At 38.0% G+C, this 22398-nt stretch overlaps 1 protein-coding gene across 1 annotated transcript; it reads left to right on the top strand.

The window, feature by feature from the left end:
• Nucleotides 1-1276: 1276 nt before the first annotated feature.
• LOC127455778 (AP-2 complex subunit mu-B) lies at nucleotides 1277-21517 on the top strand. Its single transcript, XM_051723907.1, has 11 exons — nucleotides 1277-1479; nucleotides 4828-4938; nucleotides 9621-9886; nucleotides 10991-11073; nucleotides 11441-11576; nucleotides 11717-11861; nucleotides 16344-16463; nucleotides 16560-16695; nucleotides 16927-17024; nucleotides 18634-18745; nucleotides 18999-21517. The coding sequence occupies exons 2-11, from the start codon at nucleotides 4865-4867 to the stop codon at nucleotides 19131-19133; spliced, it is 1305 nt and encodes a 434-aa protein (XP_051579867.1). The 5' UTR covers nucleotides 1277-1479; nucleotides 4828-4864; the 3' UTR covers nucleotides 19134-21517.
• The last annotated feature ends 881 nt before the right edge of the window (nucleotides 21518-22398 follow it).

The raw sequence follows: 22398 nt of genomic DNA, 5'->3' as shown, positions 1-22398 counted from the left end.
TGTACTGGAATATTTTGCAGTAAACTTAAAATATGTTTTTTCTATACTTATAATTAACCTGAATCAATAGTTTAGTATATTTCCATTGTTTTTATTTCATTAAATCATTCGCAGTGCTTCATGGCATTGTAGTTCGTTCCCTCATGAGATGTTATGTACATATTTGTCCTATTTTCAAATATATTTCTGCCTCAAAACAAAGTTTGTAATGATTCACCTCTAAGCTAAATTTGGTATTTCACTATCATTGTACAGTGAACACGTTTATATTCAGTTAAGAAAATGGTTTATTCAAGGGTTTTTGCAGCGTTCGTTCTGAAATGTCATGCAGTTGATTTCCTTACACCACTTAAGGGATTAAGAGAATGTGGTTTAACACACCCAGGTTTCTCCCGGAGAACGCGGCTTATGTGGTCATGTAAACACATAAACACCATTCTGATGGGAGTTTGAAGAGTGTGCATGTGCGTGAACAGACCAGACAGCAAGCATCATAGGATGGAGCCCAACAACAAGTCAACACAGCGGAAAGAATTCAACATTTCTGGGACTACAGTGGGGAAAAAACACATACACTATAAACAATACCCATTTATACACACCAATGTAAAATATCAACGGCCCCTGGCGTTGGCCTATATGCACTGGTACATTGGGGGATCCTGAAGTTTTATCTAAGAGGTAAACCCCACTTTTGCAGTGCAATTCTGCTGCAGGTGGTGATGCAAAATTAAAAAAACTAAAACAGCAACAACTCTAGAATATCTGGAAATAAAGCGAAGCAACAGGGAATAAAATAGTGTAGTATTCCCTGGATACCATGTTTGTTAACACAAGCATTGTGGGGAGATTATGTTGCTGTGGAGAAAACTGCTTACTAACCAAACCTTTTCCCCGAAAACTAGAAGTGTAAACAGATTAAAGTAATTCATCAAAATCATAACTGTCAGTTTATACATTGTAGGACTTCATCTTCAGTTTTATACGTTTTTAGAAGTTTAATGGTGTGTGTGTGTGTGTTCTTACAAAACATCTAAACTTGCCGCAAATGTGCCACTCGTTATGCGCTTTTGAGTCGCCAGAAATGTTTGCTAGAAGCTTGCAGCTCTTCGCTGGTTGTGGTGAATCTCCGGCAAACCTTTGGCAATTATGGAAAATTTGTCCAATTTTGTCCATTCAAGTTTGCCGCAAAGCTCATTTGCACGTGGAAACACCTATCAAATATCAGTGGCAAACACCATGAACTCTCGATTTTTGTAAGGGCTCGCGCGCGTGTGTGCGTGTCAGCTGACGGCTGCAGATGGAGGGAGCGGGCGACATCTTGGATGCATGAGTGAACGGTGATCGCAGCTTTTCTTGCCTGAAACACGGTTCAAACTTCAAACACTCTCAATAACCCAGAGTCCCTATCAAAACCGAACACATCTGTCTCTGTTGAGCCAGTCCGGTCCAGAGGGACACACAGAGACACACACACAGGTGAGTGAAATCCACACGTCCAGTCAGTCGTGACAGAAACGGGCTAGGCTAATTAGTTAGCTTAACCAGCTAACCGGACTCGGGCTGTTTTACACTAGATTCACTAATGGAAATGTTTCAAATAAGTTACATGGATTGTTTTGGCTCCGTTAATTAAAGAAAGCGTCATTTTATTCGTTGAACATCGTGACATTGTTCCGTTTGAATGGAAATAGACGGCAGCATACCTTTACTTTGAATAACATCCGTTCGTTTTAGACAGAGTTTTGAAACAAAATGATAAAATCAGAGTTTGCATTAATGTATGATTGAACTGCATGTATTTATATTTATTAGGGTCTTGTTTTGTGTGATTTCGAGGAGAGACAGACAGACTGGAGTCGCAGTGGGCTGGTCTGATCTCCATCCGCAGACATGATGGATGCTGCAAAGAAACCTCGAGAAAACAGATGTTTAAAAAATAAGACATTAAATAATATACATATGAATAAAAGTGGCGGACATGGCTATTGGCGTGGGAGAAGTTTACTCTTGTCTGTCAGCTGAGATGATGGATGCTGCACAGCCAGAGAAATGATAAGATAATCAAAAACATTTATAATATCAAATTAAGATTAGTAAAATGATCATAATATGCATACGTTACTGGAACTGTTGTGGTGTCCCAGTGAAAATCCCAGATCATTGGATTAAACCATTAGTTGAAATTCTCAGTGTGGTATATTGTCACGTGGGTTCTGTGAAATTGTGTAACGGAAAAAGCAGGGTAGACTGTATATTGATGTTTATTTTATTCATAAATCAGTGTGACAGTTACACCATGCAGTGCATTCAGGTTCATTTCAAAGTGTTTGGAATTACACTCGCTGTTTATTTGATTCTGTCTTTTGTCCTCTTGGCTCAAGGAAAGAGGGCCTTCGATTTAAAAACTAAAACAAAAATACAGAATCGAGGTTACAGTGAGTCACTTGCAATGGAAGTGAATGGGGCCAATTGTTGTAGGGGTTAAAGGCAGAAATATGAAGCTCATAATATTATAAAAGCACTTACTTTAATTCTTCTGTTAACTTGTTTATTATTTGAGCTGTAAAGTTGTTTAAATTGTAATTTTATGGTTTATGGCGTTTCATCGTCATGGCAACGAAGTTGTAAAATTGAATTTAACTTTTAACAGAAAAGGTTCCTAGTAAGTGATTTTATCACACTAAAATCATGTTAACACGTATATTGTTTCACCAATTAGCCTCGTTCACTTCAATACAATTCAAGTCTAAATAAACTTAGGCCACAAATGCTGCTGATTGAGTTTAACTTGTAACTTGAATTGAACCCAGGAATATTCCTTTAATCATTAAACAGACCATATGTTTTCAAATATGGTCTACTCTGGCTAAAGTACTGCATTCAGTAGCTATGTTTTGTTACTAGCATAAAGAACATATATAGCTTATAGAACGTGAACATACAGAAATATACTGGCCCGTAGTTCACAAGAGTCAAAGTCATCAGGACTATGTGGAATGGATTGGGGTCTTTGAGGTTTAAAAGGATAGTTCACAGTAAAAAAATTGTCATCATTTACTTGCCATCAAACTATCTTTGTCTTTCCATGGAACTCAAAAGAGGATGTTTTTCCATGCCACTAAAAGGAAGTGGAATGAAAGGTTTGAGCTCCAAAAATGACAAACAGCCCAATAAAGTAGTTCATAAACAATACTATAGCTTTTCTGTGAAGAACAGACCAAAATGTAAGTCATTTTTGTCTGAAAATCTTCACCACCACCATAGTTCTCAAATATCATTCACACTTACATTCTATCGCAAACATTAAAGTACATTTAACTCGTTCACTAGAACCATGGTGTTAAACTTGCCACAACGTATTTTAAAGTGCCAATATTGAATGTGTTTAAGCAAGAGTGATATATGAGACATCTCATTTGCAGACGTTCTCTTGAACCTCTCCTTTTGTGTTCCATAACAGATAAAAAATATATACAGGTTTGGAACAATGAATAGTTCACCCAAAAATGAAAATTCTCTCATCATTTACTCACCCTCATGCCATCCCAGATGTGTATGACTTATTTTCTTCTGCTGAACACAAACAAAGATTTTTAGAAGAATATTTCAGCTCTCTAGGTCATCAATGCAAGTGAATGGTGACCAGAACTTTAAAGCTCCAAAAAGCACAAAGGCAGCATTTGGGTGAGAACAGACTAAAATATAACTCCTTTTTCACTGTGCAATTTGCCATTCTCTTTTGCGGTCTCTAGGCAAGATTATGATTTTAAGTTCGATTACAGTTCCTAGTGCTTTATGCATGCGCAGAGTGCCAGATGTGCTACGATGTGTAATTGACCTTGAAATCATTATCACTAAGGAGACTGCTGTCAAGATTTATAGTGAAACAGGACTTACATTTTGGTCTGTTATCACCCAAAACCAACTGGAATGTTCAGAAGACAACGATTAAACCACTGGAGTCACATGGTGCCTTCAGAAGACACTGGAGTCATATTAATTACTTTTATGCTACCTTTATGTGCTTTTTGGAGCTTCAAAGTTCTGGTCACCATTCACTTGCATTGTATGGACCTACAGAGCTGAAATATTCTTCTAAAAATGTTTGTGTTGAGCAGAAAACAAAATCATACACATCTGGGATGACATGAGGGTGAGTAAATGATGACAACTGTTCCTTTAAAAGCATGCTCTTTCAAAAGAACAAACATTTATATTTTAATTTGCACAAAATATATATATATATATATATATATATATATATATATATATATATATATATATATATATATATATATATATATTCCATATGCATCGCAGCAGCTCATCTTGTTTTAGTGTATTTCTGTTTTGACTTCTTAAGGGTTTTGTTTTAGTGTTTTATTAAACTATTTTAGTATTTAGTAATATTTTACCAGTTTGTTGAATTCCTCTTTTAATTATAATAGGTCTATTTTTAGGTCTTCTTAACGTGTAAAAAGAGGATTACAGAAAGGTATTAGAAGATCATGTCTTTTTAGCGTCTTCATGGTTGTGAAATTTAATCTCAGGGTTGTTTTGTCGTTTTTGTTGTTGTTTGTTTTTATATTTAAACATGATAATAAATGAATACGATTTACTGTCTATAAACAAATTGCAGTGTAACCTTCTTGGACTGTTCTTGTAATAGTTATTTCTAGCCTAACGAGTTTTAAAGCCCTCTTCTAATGAAACATCTGTATCCAAACAGTCTTTATTCAGCGTGCTCTGTCAGCAACTCATCGTTCATAAATGTACCTCACTGCGCCCGATGACTGACAGCTTGTCTCCATCCTCTTCATTCAGTTTTTTAAAATGGCTTGTGAACACTGAGACCACCACCATGATTGGAGGACTCTTCATCTACAACCACAAGGGCGAGGTGCTGATATCCCGTGTCTACCGTGATGACATCGGGTAAGTGGGTCTGATGTGTTGGACTGAAGATATTGGTGAGGTTGTGTTTCAGGTTTGGACAGCAGAAATTACCATGACCAGGGATTGATTCAACAGTAACTAGTTCTTGTTTTGTGTTCACATGACCTACTTGGGCAACAATGTCCAAATCATACACAGATCACTTTTAACTAGTACTTAAAGGTGCAATATGTAAAATTTTTCATGTAATATTCACCTTTTTTTTTTTTTTTGGCCAATGTGTGAACGGCTTGTAACGCAACTTAAAAAACGAGCCCTTCCCAGACTTCCTAGGTTGCCTATTAAAGCCTGTAGACTGATTTTCATGCGAAGGGAGTGGGTCGGTTTTGCTGGGAAAATCCAAAGGATGTGACGTTTATGCCTCAGTGCTTCTCTTCCACTATTCAACAGCAACAACAAACTGCAACACTAGGTAACGTCTTAGAGATGGAATCCGGCAAACGGCCGCCTCCCAGCACAACACAGACTCCTACACAAACTCTGAGTAAGCCAAAAAATATATATAATTTATCTACTGAATCCCGTCTAACTAAGTGGGAACGTGATCGTGGTCGAGCGAAAACTAGAATGAACATTGGCAGGACATTTAATTCCTGGAGGGACCTTCGTTCGGTTTTGGGGATCAAAACTGACCCTGAATTGGCGTTCTTCTTATTGGACAGGTAAGATTACATAACTGCAAAGCATGTGATATATAGCGCCATAAGGATTGATCTGTGTAATTTTAGCTAACTTGATCTTGCCTGCTAACGCTGACGAATTGCAAGCTACCTTGCTTCGTAACTTTCAGATAATTTCAACAATTTTCTCTTTATACTAAAAGTCAGGTTAATGTTAATCTGTAATTATTCAGCAAGGTAAACTACAATATCACATGAAATGAATGCTAGACAATGTTCAAGATAATGCAAAAATACCCATTCATTAGTGTAACGTAACTTAGTTATACAGAAAATATATACATTCTATTATTATAAAACAATAGCGCATCGATATATCAAAATGACAGTTGTGATGGAATCACATCAATACTGAACTGTGTCAACATATTTATAATGTACAGTCTATTTTATAAACAGCTACTGTCATCATCCACCAAATTTAGCTAACAGCTATTGATAAAGCTGGCTAGCTAACGCCGACATAGGCTATCGTATTAATACAGTCAATGTATCATGCAAAGAAAAGTGATTACTTCAAACTACAGTCTCGCATAGTCAGACCTATATCCACACTTTGTTTTAGCCCTGTTCCAGCACTGGAGAGTCAAATATAATATACACTCTCAAAGTTTGTAGTAAAACAATCATAACTGTAATTTTAATTATGCTATCTCATCTGTCAGCATGATGTCGGTGAATCATGTTCATTCTCTTTGTACGTTACGTCATTGTTTTGGTCGATGCTCGCTTGTGTCCCTATGGAGTGTGTGCACGAACACGAGCAATAGGTAGCTGGCTGCAGTTCACTTAACGGCCACAGGTGTCATTAATAACAAGGGTTTCTGAATCTTACATACTGCACCTTTAATGATTAGTTTGAACTAATTCGCTAAGCTGAACTTAATCACTTGTCTGTAAAGGAGATGAGGCGAACTGTCCAAATGAACTGATTCTCTAAAACCAATCAGATTTCTCACCACTATACTTGCATATCATCCATTTTCATCCCAGTTTCATTTCAGAGTTTCATTCCAGTTTCATGCTGACAATCTCCCCTGTACCTTGAGCAGGGATAAACCATCTCTAAATAAAAAGAGAAAAAAGGAGAGGGATCAATTGAAGACGAGTTTAAGAACAGTTTGTACCTGACTCTGATTGCATGGAAGTTGAGGGAAATGTCAGTTCTGGAAAAACCAGGCATCCCTTAAAACCACAGAGAGGGACTGTTCTGAAAAGGGTTGCTATGGATACAGTGGCTCTGTGCATCCCTGCCAACTCGGCTGCTGCTGTCTCTGTGTGTGTGTTCATGCGCGCATGCCTTGCAGTATGAGAGAGAGATCATTAGATTAAGTCGTATTCTGTGTGCATGTCGAGGGTGCCTGGAGGAAAGGCAGATCGTTAAGAGAGTTAGGCAGACATATTGGGAAATATAGTGTAATAACAGACAGCAGAAATAAAGATTGATGAAGGTTATTTTATAAACCCTGTGATACATGCTTGTCATTTGAAACTCCAGTGTTGTTTTCCTAACAATACGAGGCCAGAACTCTGTTTTTTAGCTGGGACACAATGTTATTATCTTATCATACAAAAGCTGAATGTACCAGCATTTATGTCAGTCTGTTCCCTACTCTGTCTAATGTAAATTAAATGCTAAAGTCTCTTGAGTCTTTAACATTTCTGTTGCAATATTCAACCATTTTTTTATGTAGCAGATACTTTCCTATTCAAGACGATTTACAGTACATATAATACAGGGACTGTCACACTCAAATAACCTGGGTTTGAAACTACAACCTTTGGGTTACCAGCCCAAACATTGAACCACTAAGCTACCACTATCCCAGCCATAATGGTGAACAAACTCCCTACCCAGTGTTTTGTCTTAATAGTAAGCTTCATCCACAAGTGTAAAGAAGCACATACAATAAAGAACATTTGGAGGACACTGGGCTCAGTTTGGGTGTGTGTCTCCAAGCCAACCAGACGAGTCGTATCTGGCCCTGTACCAAATGGCACCATTGATGTGGACTTGCGGTGCATGTCCCATTGTTCATTTTATTATTCAGAAGGGTGCTCACGAGTACACCCCTTTGCAGCCATTTGCAGCCTTAATGCACCCTTTTGTTGGGCTTGTATTGGTGACAACTACCTGACTGTCTATGTGGCATTACATAAACTAGGTTTCCATCCAAATGTTTTGCACTTTTTAAGTGTTTCTAAAAATTTGACTAAAGAAAATGCAAATCATTGCACGTATTCATCCTTAACGTCACGTGCATTATCTTGAGGGAGCCCACCGTGTTATTTTGGAGCAGCTAAATGAACTCCTTGCTTCGGGAAGAGTTGTATTTGCGGTATTTGACCAATTGTACATCATTGTATTAAATGCTGCCTGGAGATGTGCAGAATCTCATATAATGAGGGCTGAAATGGCTGCTATGCCTATACGCTGCCTCCGTATATCTGGGAGTGAATAGAAGTTGCATTTTTCATTATCCGAATGGTCCTGTGACTTCTATAACATAATTGATGTTGTCTGGGAAAACACTACAAACCAAAATACATGAGCACAAACAGAGGAAAACCTCAGTCATAGAGATGGTAGTTGCATTTTAAAGTAGCTTATTTTGAGTATTTTGCCTATACAAAGTATTTTATGCAACCTGTTTATACTCTAGACCACTGTCAAATGCAACTCTTCACATCTCCACAAAATGGTGCAATTAGTGAACTGGATAATTTGTGCATAGCAAATAGGGTTGCACATTTTAGAAACATTCTTGATCGAGCACATTGTTTCACTCACAGACTAAATATTGAGTTAATTTGCATGTTAAGCGCATGTTACATATATTATGAACAGATGTGGTTTATTTGTCACGTTCATTTTTGTTTTTTCCCCAAACAGAATATGAAAAACATTGCACTCTACTACTTAAAGCAGATACTCCCGATTAAAAGTGCCATGGCATACTTTTTTTTTTATTTCATTTTATTTTTTTTAAATAATTGTATTATCTTCCCTGAGGTCCACTTATAATGTTAGTGCATTTATTTATTTTTTTATTTATTTTTTGCACCAAAACATTTAGGAATATATGATCATTTTCCACCGTCTCTGGCCCTCTGTCTGAAACGCTTGGTTTTTGCCTCAGCATCCATTTATATTTGAAAATTAATCGGAAGAAAATTAACCAAATCCACAATACCGCAAAACTAAATAGCAGGGTTCACACACAACACACGTCCATCACATTGCATCCGAATATATTAAATCGTTCACTCAAGCACAGCAGAACCATAAACTATCAAACAGACATGACATTTGAAGCATTCGTGAATTAAACTGGTTACTTACGGATTTGCGGTCGGGTCTGATAGTGTTTTTAACTGCCCAACCTTCAATAACAGTGCCTTTGCAAAGGTTAAATCATATTGTGACTGGTTCACAAGCAATCCAAGCTGATATGAGCCAAAAACACATACAATCCACATTTAAATGTTCAAACGTAATATACACAGATGTAATATGATCCATGGTGAAACACACATATAATCCTGCACTGACGTGATCAGGAGCCTTCAGTTGCTTCTTTTCCGGTTGTTGTGGTGCTTCAGCAGGCCAAAGCAGAGACACTGTTCTTCACAGGCACAACATCTCATATCTCCCGTGTCTGTATACAAACAAGATGGCATGTAGTTCTTTCAGCCAGTAGTTGAATGGAGCAGAACAGACACGTATTTTAAAGTTGCACTTGTACCGCTCTAAAAACGTGCCACACATCGCCAGAAACGCATCAAAATGATCAAAGACATCCATCTAGTGCATGTTTACATAGAACAACAATTAAAAATAGCACAGATGGGTGCAAAAACACGTCCAGGCCCCACTATGGAGCCGGGCCTGAGATACTTTGTCTTATGTCTCTCATCTTTCTCTTGCGATTCATCTGTGCTGTATTCATCACTAACTCCATCCTGACGGTCTTTCTGCAGGAGGAATGCGGTGGATGCATTCCGTGTGAACGTGATCCATGCACGTCAGCAGGTACGCTCACCCGTCACCAACATCGCCCGCACCAGCTTCTTCCATGTCAAACGCTCCAACATCTGGCTGGCTGCCGTCACCAAGCAGAATGTCAACGCAGCCATGGTGTTCGAGTTCCTCTACAAGATGTGCGATGTCATGGCCGCATATTTTGGCAAGATCAGTGAGGAGAACATCAAGAACAACTTTGTTTTGATCTACGAGCTGCTGGATGGTACGATGTTACCTTTCTCTGTTCAAACTGAAAAATAGCTCAACTTTATTTCCACTTTAAAGAGATATTTACTCTTCTGCTTGACTGTTGTATTGCAGAGGAGTTTTTTCTTTCTTGTTTCCCAGTTCCAGCCCTGAACTCTCCCACATCTGTTGTGCTGTTGTTTTTTTAGGTTTTGATTTTTATGACTGGTCGATGAGAAAATCAAAACCTAAAGAAAATACTGCACAGACAGACAGACGTCTCCTCAGTTGAGATGGATGGTTTTGATTTTCATTTGTAACAAAAAACATTGTAACAAATCTACAAACAATCCTTTGTGATACCTGACTTTAAAGACCCCATGAAGACTTTTCAGTTTGTGTAAGTTTTTCAGGTAGCTTCACAGGTAGTTTAAATGGCCCAATTTGATTATTAAAGTGCAAAATGCTGCGATTTAATAATATAAACATAGTCTGCAGGCACTACACATTTCACAGTGAATAAGCGCTCTGTTCTGTCATCTATTACAACACACACAGAAGTGGTGTTTTCAGCTTATCAGCGGCTTAACACATTCGCTGTACAGCATGTGCAGACATTTAATTAAATTACATCCTTTTGTGGTTTAATAGTCACACTAGGACCTATCACGATTTTAATTAGAATAATTGTGCATTAATTTTTCCCCATATTTGTGAACTTCATGTGTGAGCATTTGAAAGCAGTCTTGTATCAGTCAGAGAGTGCACAGGTATCGAATTGAGTCAGTGCTCGGCACTACCGGTGTTGTGCCGAAATATGACGCCTCTCCCCTCCAGATTCGTATTCCCTGCTACCTAATTGGTACCAATCCCTAAAGGCCACCCCTACACCTACCCTAAACATAACCATACTAGGTAGCCAAAAATCATCATGATACTTGTACTGTATAAACACTGGTATCGTGACACCTTTTTTATCTTGGTATCAACTTGGTATCAAAGTACTGGTACTTTTGACATCCCTACACTAGCATATAGATGGCCTCTTAGCTTAAAGTGACATTTTGTTAAATAAGGTCTTTAAAGCAGTGCTGCTTTATTAGCTAAACACTCTTCGTTTGGCTCTGTCCCATCACTATAGAGATCCTGGATTTTGGATACCCCCAGAACTCTGAGACTGGAGCCTTGAAGACCTTCATTACTCAACAGGGTATTAAGAGCCAGGTAGGTTCTGCATGACGCAACAGCATATACCATCTTAATATTCAATTACAATGTGAATGCTTTATGAAGACGGATTACATTAATGTAAATAAAGTGTAGAGTTTATGGCTAAGTTTTTGTGAAAGCACATGGAACCTGAGAAGGTTTTTAAAATATTTCTCACACCTTCATCTTCACGTCACCCCTCATCACGTGCCTGATGACCCGCAACTTGCTGCATCCAGCATCATGTAAGCAAAGTTATCTTTCACTTTATATCTTCAAAGATGTATTCAAAAAGCTTTGCATGAACATGCATAATTTTTAGTAGACAAAATATCTGGTTTCAGCTTGTTTTTCGATGTTCAAATGTTTTAATTCTTCTTAGACGAAAGAGGAGCAGTCTCAGATTACCAGTCAGGTCACTGGACAGATCGGCTGGAGACGTGAGGGCATCAAATATCGCCGCAATGAACTCTTTCTGGATGTACTGGAAAGTGTCAATTTGCTGATGTCACCGCAAGGTGCGTGTTACTGCCGTCTACTGGCCAAGGAAAGTGATACATTTGATTTATGGATCAGAGTTTTAGTACTTCATGGTGAATTTTAACAATCCTAAACACGATAATTAATTCCTCTTGTATATGTTTGTGTGTTTGTGCAGGTCAGGTGTTGAGTGCCCATGTCTCAGGGCGGGTGGTGATGAAAAGCTATCTGAGTGGAATGCCAGAGTGCAAGTTCGGCATGAATGACAAGATCGTCATTGACAAGCAGGGCAAAGGTGGCACTACTGATGACACAGGCAAGAGGTGAGTTAGCCCACACTCACAAAAGTTCAGGGCCATGAAGTTCGGTGTCAGAAATTAACTTTTCCCCCCTAATCTAAAGAAAAATGCGATAAACTTGGGTTGTCCTGAGGTGTAATGCACTTTGGGAGATTTTTGTTTGTATCCTATGTTTGCTATCTCTCCTTTGAGATGCTTGTATTAATAGTGAATAATAATGGCTTAATTTGTGTATAGAGTTAAGAGTAAAGTGTAAAGTAAGAGTAACCCTTAAATGCATGGGATTTTCAACAAACAATCTTACATATTCTGGTCTTTAGAGAACTGGCACATTTATTTATCAAAAATGGATCTATAAAATGCCCAGATTTTTTTTTAAGACAATTAGAAAATAAAAACAAAGAATATAGTACTAATTTCTCTTGTAATAAACAAAGAAATAGATATCCTGTGATCGTAAACTTATATAGATATGAAATAATCATTAAAAAATATAATTTATGGAAGTGCAAAAAACAAAACAACAACACTATTACATATCTAGGGTCTCTAATGACCCTATACACTTTTGGTACTTAATCCATACTTTAAAAAAAAAAAAAAAAACACTATAAATTTTGGCTTTTTTTTAATTATTTTTTTTAATGCTACTTAAAAGAGAGAGATTGAGGAATACTAAAGAGGTGTGGGCACAATTCCAAAAAATTAATGAGCTACAGGGGGTGAAATGAGGTACCGGGTCTCTTAAAAACCCAAGATGTGCATTTAAGGGTTAATGCATTGGCATATCTATTACAATCTCACAAACCCCCTGTAGTTTCATCATGAACCGCTGGGGTTTGCAAATCCCAGATTGGAAAACTCTGAATTAAACAAAAATGGATGTAGGGCTTCACAGTAATCATTGACCAAACTGGTATTGGTCAATAAATATTAGTTTGTTTTTTTCTTAAAGAGCAGTCTTTGTTGATATTGGAAGCCGATAATATGAGGGTTTAATATTTCTCATTTAAACAGAAAATAATTATCTAATCTGTATCGGACAGAACTTCTACATCATTGTGTTCCCAATTAGGTATACAGATTGATGGTGTGGCCTTACGAATGTTAGGGCAAGGGTAAAGCCAGTTGAAAACTAGTAGAATAAAAAAGGTAAGATGTGCAATGAAACACTAGACATGCTCTGGCTCCAAATATGCATACTTCCCTACTATATAGTATGCCAAAAATAGTATGTCAATTAAATAGTATGTCCAAATCCTCAGTAATCATAAAACAGTAGGTGAGAAATACCTGGATAAGCTACTACATTCACTGATATTCAGAATTGTGTGACCACTGCACACTTTATTCTACCATAATAAAATGGCAGAAAAACCACTAGTCGGGCGGCTCTTTTCAACTGTAATTGCTATATATTGTATACAAAGAAAGTTTGTTCCTTGTGGTTAAATTGAACTTGTTTAACAACACCAGAGTAAATTATTTTTGTGGTTTGTTACAATGCCATTTAATCGGGACATGGGACAATGCCCACGTTCCTGGATTAAATGTCCCGGAGTGTATTAGTACTCAGCTGCTTACCTAAAGAATGTATTTTTTTGACACCCGAGAAATATGCTGTTTATCAAATCCATTATATACTCTGACAGTATGTGAATTCAGACGCATGTTTTTTACGGACAGTCTCAACTGGGGTGAGTTCATTCTCCCTGACACCTTTAACATATGGTCTTACAGTCTTTCTCCCTGTTGCCATTTTGTGATGGTAGGTATTTGTATCTTTACAGAGAAATATTGAATTCTGAGGTGCCATTGGTTTAGTCCTTTTATGTTCCATTTTTTCTGTTGATTGGTGTGCCTCTCTCTCTTTCCGCTGGACTTCAGTGAGTTGGGGGGCAGGTAACTCTGATCTCACCTGGTCTGTCACCTTCACTCCGTCCTGTCCTAGCCGTGTGTCAGCTGTCTTTGTGTCATGCCATCGAACGTCTTAATAAAGACATATCTTTGCATGGGATGACACTTCCTCCTGAATTGTGAATGTTTGACGTGTGAGCGTGTAAGTTAGGCGTTAAGCAACTCTAGATTTGTCTCATCTCATATCGACAGTCTTTCCCCTTCTCATTTTTCTGAAGAGATTCTTACCTGTATGAATTGATAGCCACTTTCATTATAGTCTGTTATAGTCATTATAGTCCACCTCCCCTCTTTATTGGCTCTGACCACAACATAACACACTTTATCTATTATAATGTGGTATCAGCAAAAATAAGTGGTTTTGTTGTGGTCACAGTGTTAGAAGCCAACATCCCTTCCAACATAATGGCAATATATCTTTTAAATGAAACATATTATTGTGCGTTTTTGGAATCCGGTTGGGCGGTGTGACCAAAATCTTCATAGTGTCAAGTCATAGTGATGATATATACAGTTGAAGTCAGTTTACATAAAGCTTAGCCAAATACATTTAAACTCAGTTTTTCAAAATTCCTGACATTTAATCGTAGAAAACTTTCCCTGTCTTAGTTCAGTTAGGATTACTATTTTAAGAATGTGAAATGTCAGAATAATAGTAGAGAGAATTATTTATTTCAGCTTTTTATTTGTTTCATCACATTCCCAGTGGGTCAGAAGTTTACATACACTTTGTTAGTATTTGGTAGCATTGTCTTTAAATTGTTTGTACTTGGTTCATACATTTTGGGTAGTCTTCCACAAGCTTCTCACAATAAGTTGCTGGAATTTTGGCCCATTCCTCCAGACAGAACTGGTGTAACTGAGTCAGGTTTGTAGGCCTCCTTGCTCGCACACACTTTCAGTTCTGCCCACAAATTGTCTAACGGATTGAGGTCAGGGCTTTGCGATGGCCACTCCAATACCTTGACTTTGTTGTCTTTAAGCCATTTTGCCACAACTTTGAAGGTATGCCTGTGTGTCATTGTCCATTTGGAAACCCATTTGCAACCGAACTTTAACTTCCTGGCTGAAGTCTTGAGATGTTGCTTCAGTATATCCACATCATTTTCCTTCCTCATGATGCCATCTGTTTTGTGAAGTGCACCAGTCCCTCCTGCAGCAAAGCATCCCCACAACATGATGCTGCAACCCCCATGCTTCACAGTTGGGATGGTGTTCTTCGGCTCACGAGCCTCACCCTTTTTCCTCCAAACATAACGATGGTCATTATGGCCGTTTTGTTTCATCAGACCAGAGGACATTTCTCCAAAAAGTAAGATCTTTGTCCCCATGTGCACTCGCAAACTGTAGTCTGGCTTTGTTATGGAGGATTTGGAGCAGTGGCTTCTTCCTTGCTGAGCAGCCTTTTTAGGTTATGTTTATATAGAACTCGTTTTACTGTGGTTATAGATACTTGATTACCTGTTTCCTGCAGCATCTTCACAAGGTCCTTTGCTGTTGTTCTAGGATTGATTTGCACTCTTCGCACCAAACTATGTTCATCTGTAGGAGACAATGCGTCTCCTTCCTGAGCGGTATGACGGCTGCATGGTCCCATGGTGTTTATACTTGCGTACTATTGTTTGTACAGATGAACGTGGTACCTTCAGGCAAGGATGAACCAGACTTGTGGAGGTCCACATTTTTTTTTCTGAGATATTGGCTGATTTCTTTTGATTTTCTCATGATGTCATCAAAGAGGCACTGAGTTTGAAGGTAGGCCTTAAAATACATCCTCCGGTACACCTCCAATTGACTCCAATTAGCCTATCAGAATCGAATTGGCTAATTGTCTAAAGGCTTGATGTCAGTTTCTGGAATTTTCCAAGCTGCTTAAAGGCACAGTTAACTTATTGTATATAAACTTCTGTAAACAATTGTTGTAAAAATTACTTGTGTCATGCTCAAAGTAGATGTCTTAAATTACTTGCTAAAACTGTAGTTTGCTAATATGAAATCTGTGGAGTGGTTAAAAAATGAGTTTTAATGACTTCAGCCTAAGTGTATGTAAACTTCTGACTTCAACTGTATCATCATATCATTATATTTGCTGGTAATGCAATGAAAAAATGGTCTATTATTAAAAAAGATGCAATGCCTATTTTTGCACATTCCAGTGAAATAAATACTTACAGTACTTTTATCACTATTATTTTCTGTCTTTATTTCAATGGACACGAAACAAAAGGTATGATTATTCATTACAAATAACCAAAATACTAAAAAAGAATATTATAAAATGGAAAGATTTGACTCTTAATTCTGATTGGATGAGCCACTTTGAAAGCTGTTGTAAAATGGCCAATAGTATATCAATTGAATTATTGAGCCCTGTATTTTCACTGTACTCCATGTTTCTTTGTCACTTTAATGTGTGAAAACATAAAGCAGTCCTGCCAACAAATCTAAAGCGATATAAAAATTTGATGCATTCGACGCGTTGTATATACCGTCATATCGCCCAGCCCTGATGGATAATGTGTGTGTGGTGTCTGTGGTCTGTGCCTGTCCTTTATTGTAGCATTCTCTCCTCTGTGTCCACTGCTGCAGTGGGAAACAGTCCATAGCGATCGATGACTGCACGTTCCACCAGTGTGTCCGTCTCAGCAAGTTTGATTCTGAGCGCAGTATTAGCTTCATCCCTCCCGACGGAGAGTACGAGCTCATGAGGTGAGTGAATAGAGGGGTGTGTGTTTGCGTTTATGCATGTTTTTTTTTTTTTACACAGTACACCGAGACAGAATTCTTTGCTTGTCCTTTCTGCAGGTACCGCACCACTAAAGACATCATCCTCCCCTTTCGGGTCATTCCATTGGTCCGAGAGGTCGGCCGCACCAAGTTGGAGGTAAAGGTGGTGATCAAGTCCAACTTCAAGCCCTCACTGCTGGCACAGAAGATAGAGGTGAGCCAGACAACAGAAACAACATTCATCAGTCTAAAAACATCTGATGGACATGTCATGTGATAAGATATGTTTAATAAGTTGTTCTTTCTAAGACAGTCATCACTATTAAACTGTTTTTCACCCTATCATTGTGGTGGTGATTTTGCATGGACAAGGACCACTCACATTTTCCTCAGAAACAATCTAGTTGTACATGTTGCAGTGCAAGTAATTTGTGTTTCTCTACAGGTGCGCATTCCCACTCCACTCAACACCAGTGGGGTTCAGGTCATCTGCATGAAGGGGAAAGCCAAGTACAAGGCCAGTGAGAACGCCATCGTTTGGAAGTATGGTTTGCTTTTACTTTCAGCGCCTTTAAGTTTACTGTTTGCTCACATCACTTGCCATTTCATTTGTTTTGGCCCAATGCAGATGGTGAGACAATTGTTTGAGTGTTTGAATAAAGCAATCAGGATAAAGTAATCACTACGGTGGAATTGGGCAATTCACATTATCCTCAAAATCATTCATCAGTTTTACCCTACTTGTAACAGAGTAAGGATTGGATACAACCAAACTGCTGTCATTCCCACCTAAGGACATATTCATCTATGCAGGTTTCCCACAGTCATGGAAAGCCTATTTCAGTCATGGCAACTCTCTGAAAGATTTAGCATGTTAATATGGGTATGAAATATTGATCGGATATTGGTCTTGGCGGACTAGATCCGCTATACTACTACTGCAGCTGCTGTTGCTGCAGAGGAAGTACAGAGACTTGCTACTGCTTGAAAATACACATACATACATGCTGCTGCACAAATAAATATTACAAACAATCCCCCAACAAAGCAGTGATTGCTGTACAAAAAGCATAACACACAAAACACAATCCCGCAGCCAAGCAGATCTATCACCAAGACTTCTGTACTGTTGCTGCTCCGAAGAGCCATGTGGCCACTGGCCAAATGGCGTAACGCTAATATACAAAATTTCTATGTGTACCTCGGTCATGATGTGCACTGTAAAAAAAAAATTAATTTAATAAAAAATTAATAAAAAAAATTAGGCAACATGATGCAGTAAGATTTTTGAGTTTTCTCAACAACTGCCTTAACAATTGTCTTCAGTAAAATTGCTTTTAGTCAATGTGAATTTGTTTGTTCACTAAAGGCAAACATTCTTGAGAGAACTACTAATTTTTGTTCAGCCAACTTTCATTTTGTCGCAGTTTTAAACTTGCAGACCGTATGGTTAAATTACTTTTACATGAAGTTAACTGCAATCTAGAAAAAAAACCCACAGCATGCTGCAGTGAAACTGGCTTATCTGCAAAGCTGAGCAATTTAAATGTTAGACAAAGAAAGTGATGCAAGATGTTTGGCTACCTGATTACATGTTAAAAGACCAATCAGCTTACACCTTGCGAGCCGATTGGCTTAACATGTCACCAGTTGACTAACAGATAATAAAGAACCTATCAGCTGGCACCACATAGATTCAAATGGCTGAACTTCATTCATATATTCAGAGATATTAAAATTGTAATTTCCAGGATTAAAATGGAATAGAAGTTTAATAAAATCTGAAAATTTGTAGTTATTTTAATTTTTTTTGCTCTGCATGGGCTCAGAAAGCTGAATCCTCCGTTGAACATTCAAATCTTTGTATTTATTTTATTTTTATCTTTTTTTTTTTTTTTTATGCATTTTTGGAGTAAAACATATAATTGTTAAAACTGTTAATTCCAAGGATTTTTACCAGACATATAAATGGACATGCTTAACCAGTAATCTCGAAATACTGGAAGTACATGGAAATTCATTAGTCAAAAGGTGTGGGAACCCTGGCCTGTCTATAGATGTTTATGGCTAAATAATATTTTGCTTTAAAAAAATAAATAAAATAAAGCATGACATGCAGTCTTTAAACGGAATCGATTTTTTTCTTCTGTAGGATCAAGCGAATGGCTGGTATGAAGGAGTCTCAGATCAGTGCTGAGATTGAGCTGCTGCCCACTAATGACAAAAAGAAGTGGGCTCGACCACCCATCTCCATGAACTTTGAGGTCAGACCCCAAACCCCTTTTCGCACAGGCATTCATTGTTTTTTAACTAACATTAGATACTTTTGATCTGCATGTTTTTTGTTTTTACAATTCTTCTACAGCAGCATGTTCTCCAAAACTTGTGTGTAATAAAATGTTGTGTAAATAAGTATGCATGTTTTATTTAGAGATTTTGTCCTTAGATGCATGATTTTGTTTATTCAGTCATGCAGACTTGCATTCAATTATTGATACATTCTCTCTTCCTATCCAGGTACCCTTTGCTCCGTCAGGGCTGAAAGTGCGATACCTGAAGGTCTTTGAGCCAAAGCTGAACTACAGCGACCACGATGTCATCAAATGGGTGCGTTACATCGGTCGCAGCGGCATCTATGAGACGCGCTGCTAACAGCAGCCCCTCATCACGGAGAGAGTGGGAGACATATAAATGGAGGAAGGGTAGAATGGAGCTATTCATTGTCTCACTCTCCCCTCCCTTCCTCAACTTTTTATACTGGGCTCTGATCACCCTGAAAACATCAACCAAGGAAAACAAAAACAAGAGAATATCCAAAACTTCTCAAATCTGAGCTGAAGCAAACTAGTCTTGCATGGTAAAACAGATCAAATAAAGTTTTTTTCTGCAGTATAAAAAAAATATTAAAAAATCTTTATTTTCAAGAACCTCCCCCATGAGAAATTCTCTTGTAACCCCCACTCATTTCTCCTCTAATTCTTCCACTACATGCATTCCAGACTCCCAGTCCCCATTGAATCCCAGCTAATGTGGGGCTCCGGCCCCTCTTCATCCCATGATTAGCGCTGAACCTCTGTTCCTGCTCGAAGGCGGTGTCCGGATGGCTATTTCCCCATCCCATATTTACACCAGAGTTCTGTTGTTCCTATCTGCTTATGTGATCTCTAGTGTAGACGGACCCAAGAAAAATTTTAATTCATTTATATAGTGGTCCTTACTTTGAGTATTAGTTTGGTATTGTCCTCATCCTTGTTATCAGTAAATTGGTGTAAACGTTAAGCCAGTGGCCCCACAATGTTTTTGAGCGTAAACATTGTCCATCCGAAAATATTTATTTTACATATGCAGATGTTGAATTATCTGCTTTCCATTTGTATTTTGTCTCGGTGTAAGACAGTTTGAGGAAATTGAGGGGTGAGAATGCTTAAATTAAAGCAACGAAAGAAACTAATGCTCAAGTCCAGCTGTATGTATGCATATACGCTATATAGACTAAGATGGTGTAAAAAGAGAACAAAACCACAAAGGCTGTTTAGAGGAGTTTTAGTTTCATTTGGTGTCATATAGTGGAGTCTTATTTGGCCGGTGTGTGTGCATGCATACGTGTGTGTGTGTGTGTGTGTGTGTGTGTGTGTGTGTGTGTGTGTGAGAGAGAGCCTCTGAATCAGGGGTCCCCGACATCTCTCATGGAATTAACATTTGTGGCTTTTCCTCTTTGTCACACGTTTCATCCTCTTTTACCACTTTGTTTGCTAAATAACAGTTTGAGTTGAGTTGCTCAAATGCACAGTCATTCCTTACATCAGCAAAATCTCTCCCTGTATTTCAACATTTCCCCTGAGACAACTTTGTAAGGAAGTCTTTGCCAAACCTGTTACTCCTGGAGGCCCTCTAACTACATATTTTAAATATTTCCTAATTAAACATCGGAATCAACTCATCAGGGACTGGATGTACAAAATATTATGCAAAAATTCAAGTTCTTATGATAAATTGAAGGCATCTTGCTATAAACGTTGATGGTTTAAGAAAAAGATAACATTCTTAAGAAGTCTTTTTTTTTTTTTCTTAGGTTAGAAAATAAGTTAAGAATTTTATTCTGAAGAATGTCATGTAAGGGAGACTTTTAAAAATGTGTACTGATGGAGGAGCCTCGAGGAACAACTCAAAGGAATGTTCTGTGTTCAATGCAAGTTAAGCAGTGCAGTCAACAGCATTTGTAGCATAATTTTGACTACTACAAAAAATACCTTTGACTCACCTCTTGCTTAAAAAAATCACATTTACAGTGAAGGATTTACAATGGAAGTGAATGGGGCCAGTCTGTAAATGTTAAAATACATGTCAAAAGTACAGCCACAAGCTGTAAACATTGTGTTAACATGATTTTAGTGTGATAAAATTTCAGTTCTATGTGATTTTAGTGTGTCAAAATAGCTTACAGGGTTTACAGCAATGCATTGTCATGGCAACAAAGTTGTAATATTGGATGTAACTTCACACTCATGGTTAGTAAGCGATTTTGTCACACTAATCATCTTAATACTTAACGTTAAGCTTCACTTGCCTTTTAAAGGAATACACCTTTAAAAGCCACATTTCACTAAATTCTTCAGAAGAGGGACTAGAATATTAGGGACTCCTTCATATTATTGCTACATATGATTTCCAAACCTCTATCCTTAGTTCTAAATTAAGCAAGAGATTTTGGAGATGCCAAAATATATAAAGGCAAAGGTATTTCAGGTTGAACGGCACAGAAATGGAAGCATGTCTGTCCTCTGCACTTCTGTGCAAGCACTTGTGGTGTCTACTTTGTTTCAAGCAACACTACAAAAGCGACCCTACAGATTTTTAAGTGTGCGTCTGTTTACCACTTGTGTCTTAACACTTATACCGTCTGACCTCAGTGTGTTTCAGCTCTGAGAGATGATGAGGCTCCTTGGAGCTCCTTAAGCTACAGTGTATCGTCTTCATTTGGTATCTTTGTGACTGTTGTCTTAATCCTAATAAAAATGTGTAATCAATCACTCTTATTGGAGTTGTGATTCATTATTCTTCAAGGGATTGTTGCCTTAGTATTCAGAGTATAATTTGTAAAAGCATCGCTTTAACTAAAACAGGCAGAGTCAACATACCCATTGCCTTGAATTTGTTAATCATTCAGACCATTAACCTATTGTCTCATTTTACAGTGCACTGATTCAGGTTGTGTACAATAGCACTGAGGGGTTAAACAATAAGTAACATTAATTTAATTAAAATATGAACATCTTTAAAACAAGATAAATTCACCTGATGAGTAAAACTGCATAAGATATTTGGCTTGTTTTCTGAGAAAGTACAGTATCTTGAATAGACACACCAGCCACTTTATTAGGTACACCTACTTATCCAATCATCTAATTAGCCAATCGTGTGGCAGCAGTGCAATACATAAAATCATGCAGATATGGGTCAGGAGCTTTAGTTAATGTTCACATCAACCATCAGAATGGGGAAAAAATGTGATCTCGGTGATTTGGACTGTGGCATGATTGTTGGTGCCAGATGGGCTGGTTTGAGTATTTCTGTAACTGCTGATCTCCTGGGATTTTCACGCACAACAGTTTCTAGAGTTTACTCAGAATGGTGCCAAAAACGAAAACATCCAGTGAGCGGCTTGTTGATGAGGGAGGTTAACAGAGAATGGCCAGACTGGTTCGAGCTCACAGAAAGGCTACTGTAACTCAGATAACCACTCTGTACAATTGTAGTGAGCAGAATAGCATCTTAGAATGCACAACACGTCGAACCTTGAGGCGGATGGGCTACAACAGCAGAGGACCACATCGGGTTACACTTTTGTCAACCAAGAACAGAAATGAATCTCAATTTCTGCTGAGGCACACAGATGGTAGGGTCACAATTTGGTGCT

This window comes from Myxocyprinus asiaticus, chromosome 18, assembly GCF_019703515.2.
Source record: "Myxocyprinus asiaticus isolate MX2 ecotype Aquarium Trade chromosome 18, UBuf_Myxa_2, whole genome shotgun sequence".
NCBI lineage: Eukaryota > Metazoa > Chordata > Actinopteri > Cypriniformes > Catostomidae > Myxocyprinus > Myxocyprinus asiaticus.
The sequence above is the reverse complement of the archived record's forward strand: the minus strand, read 5'-3'. Positions and strand labels throughout refer to the sequence as shown.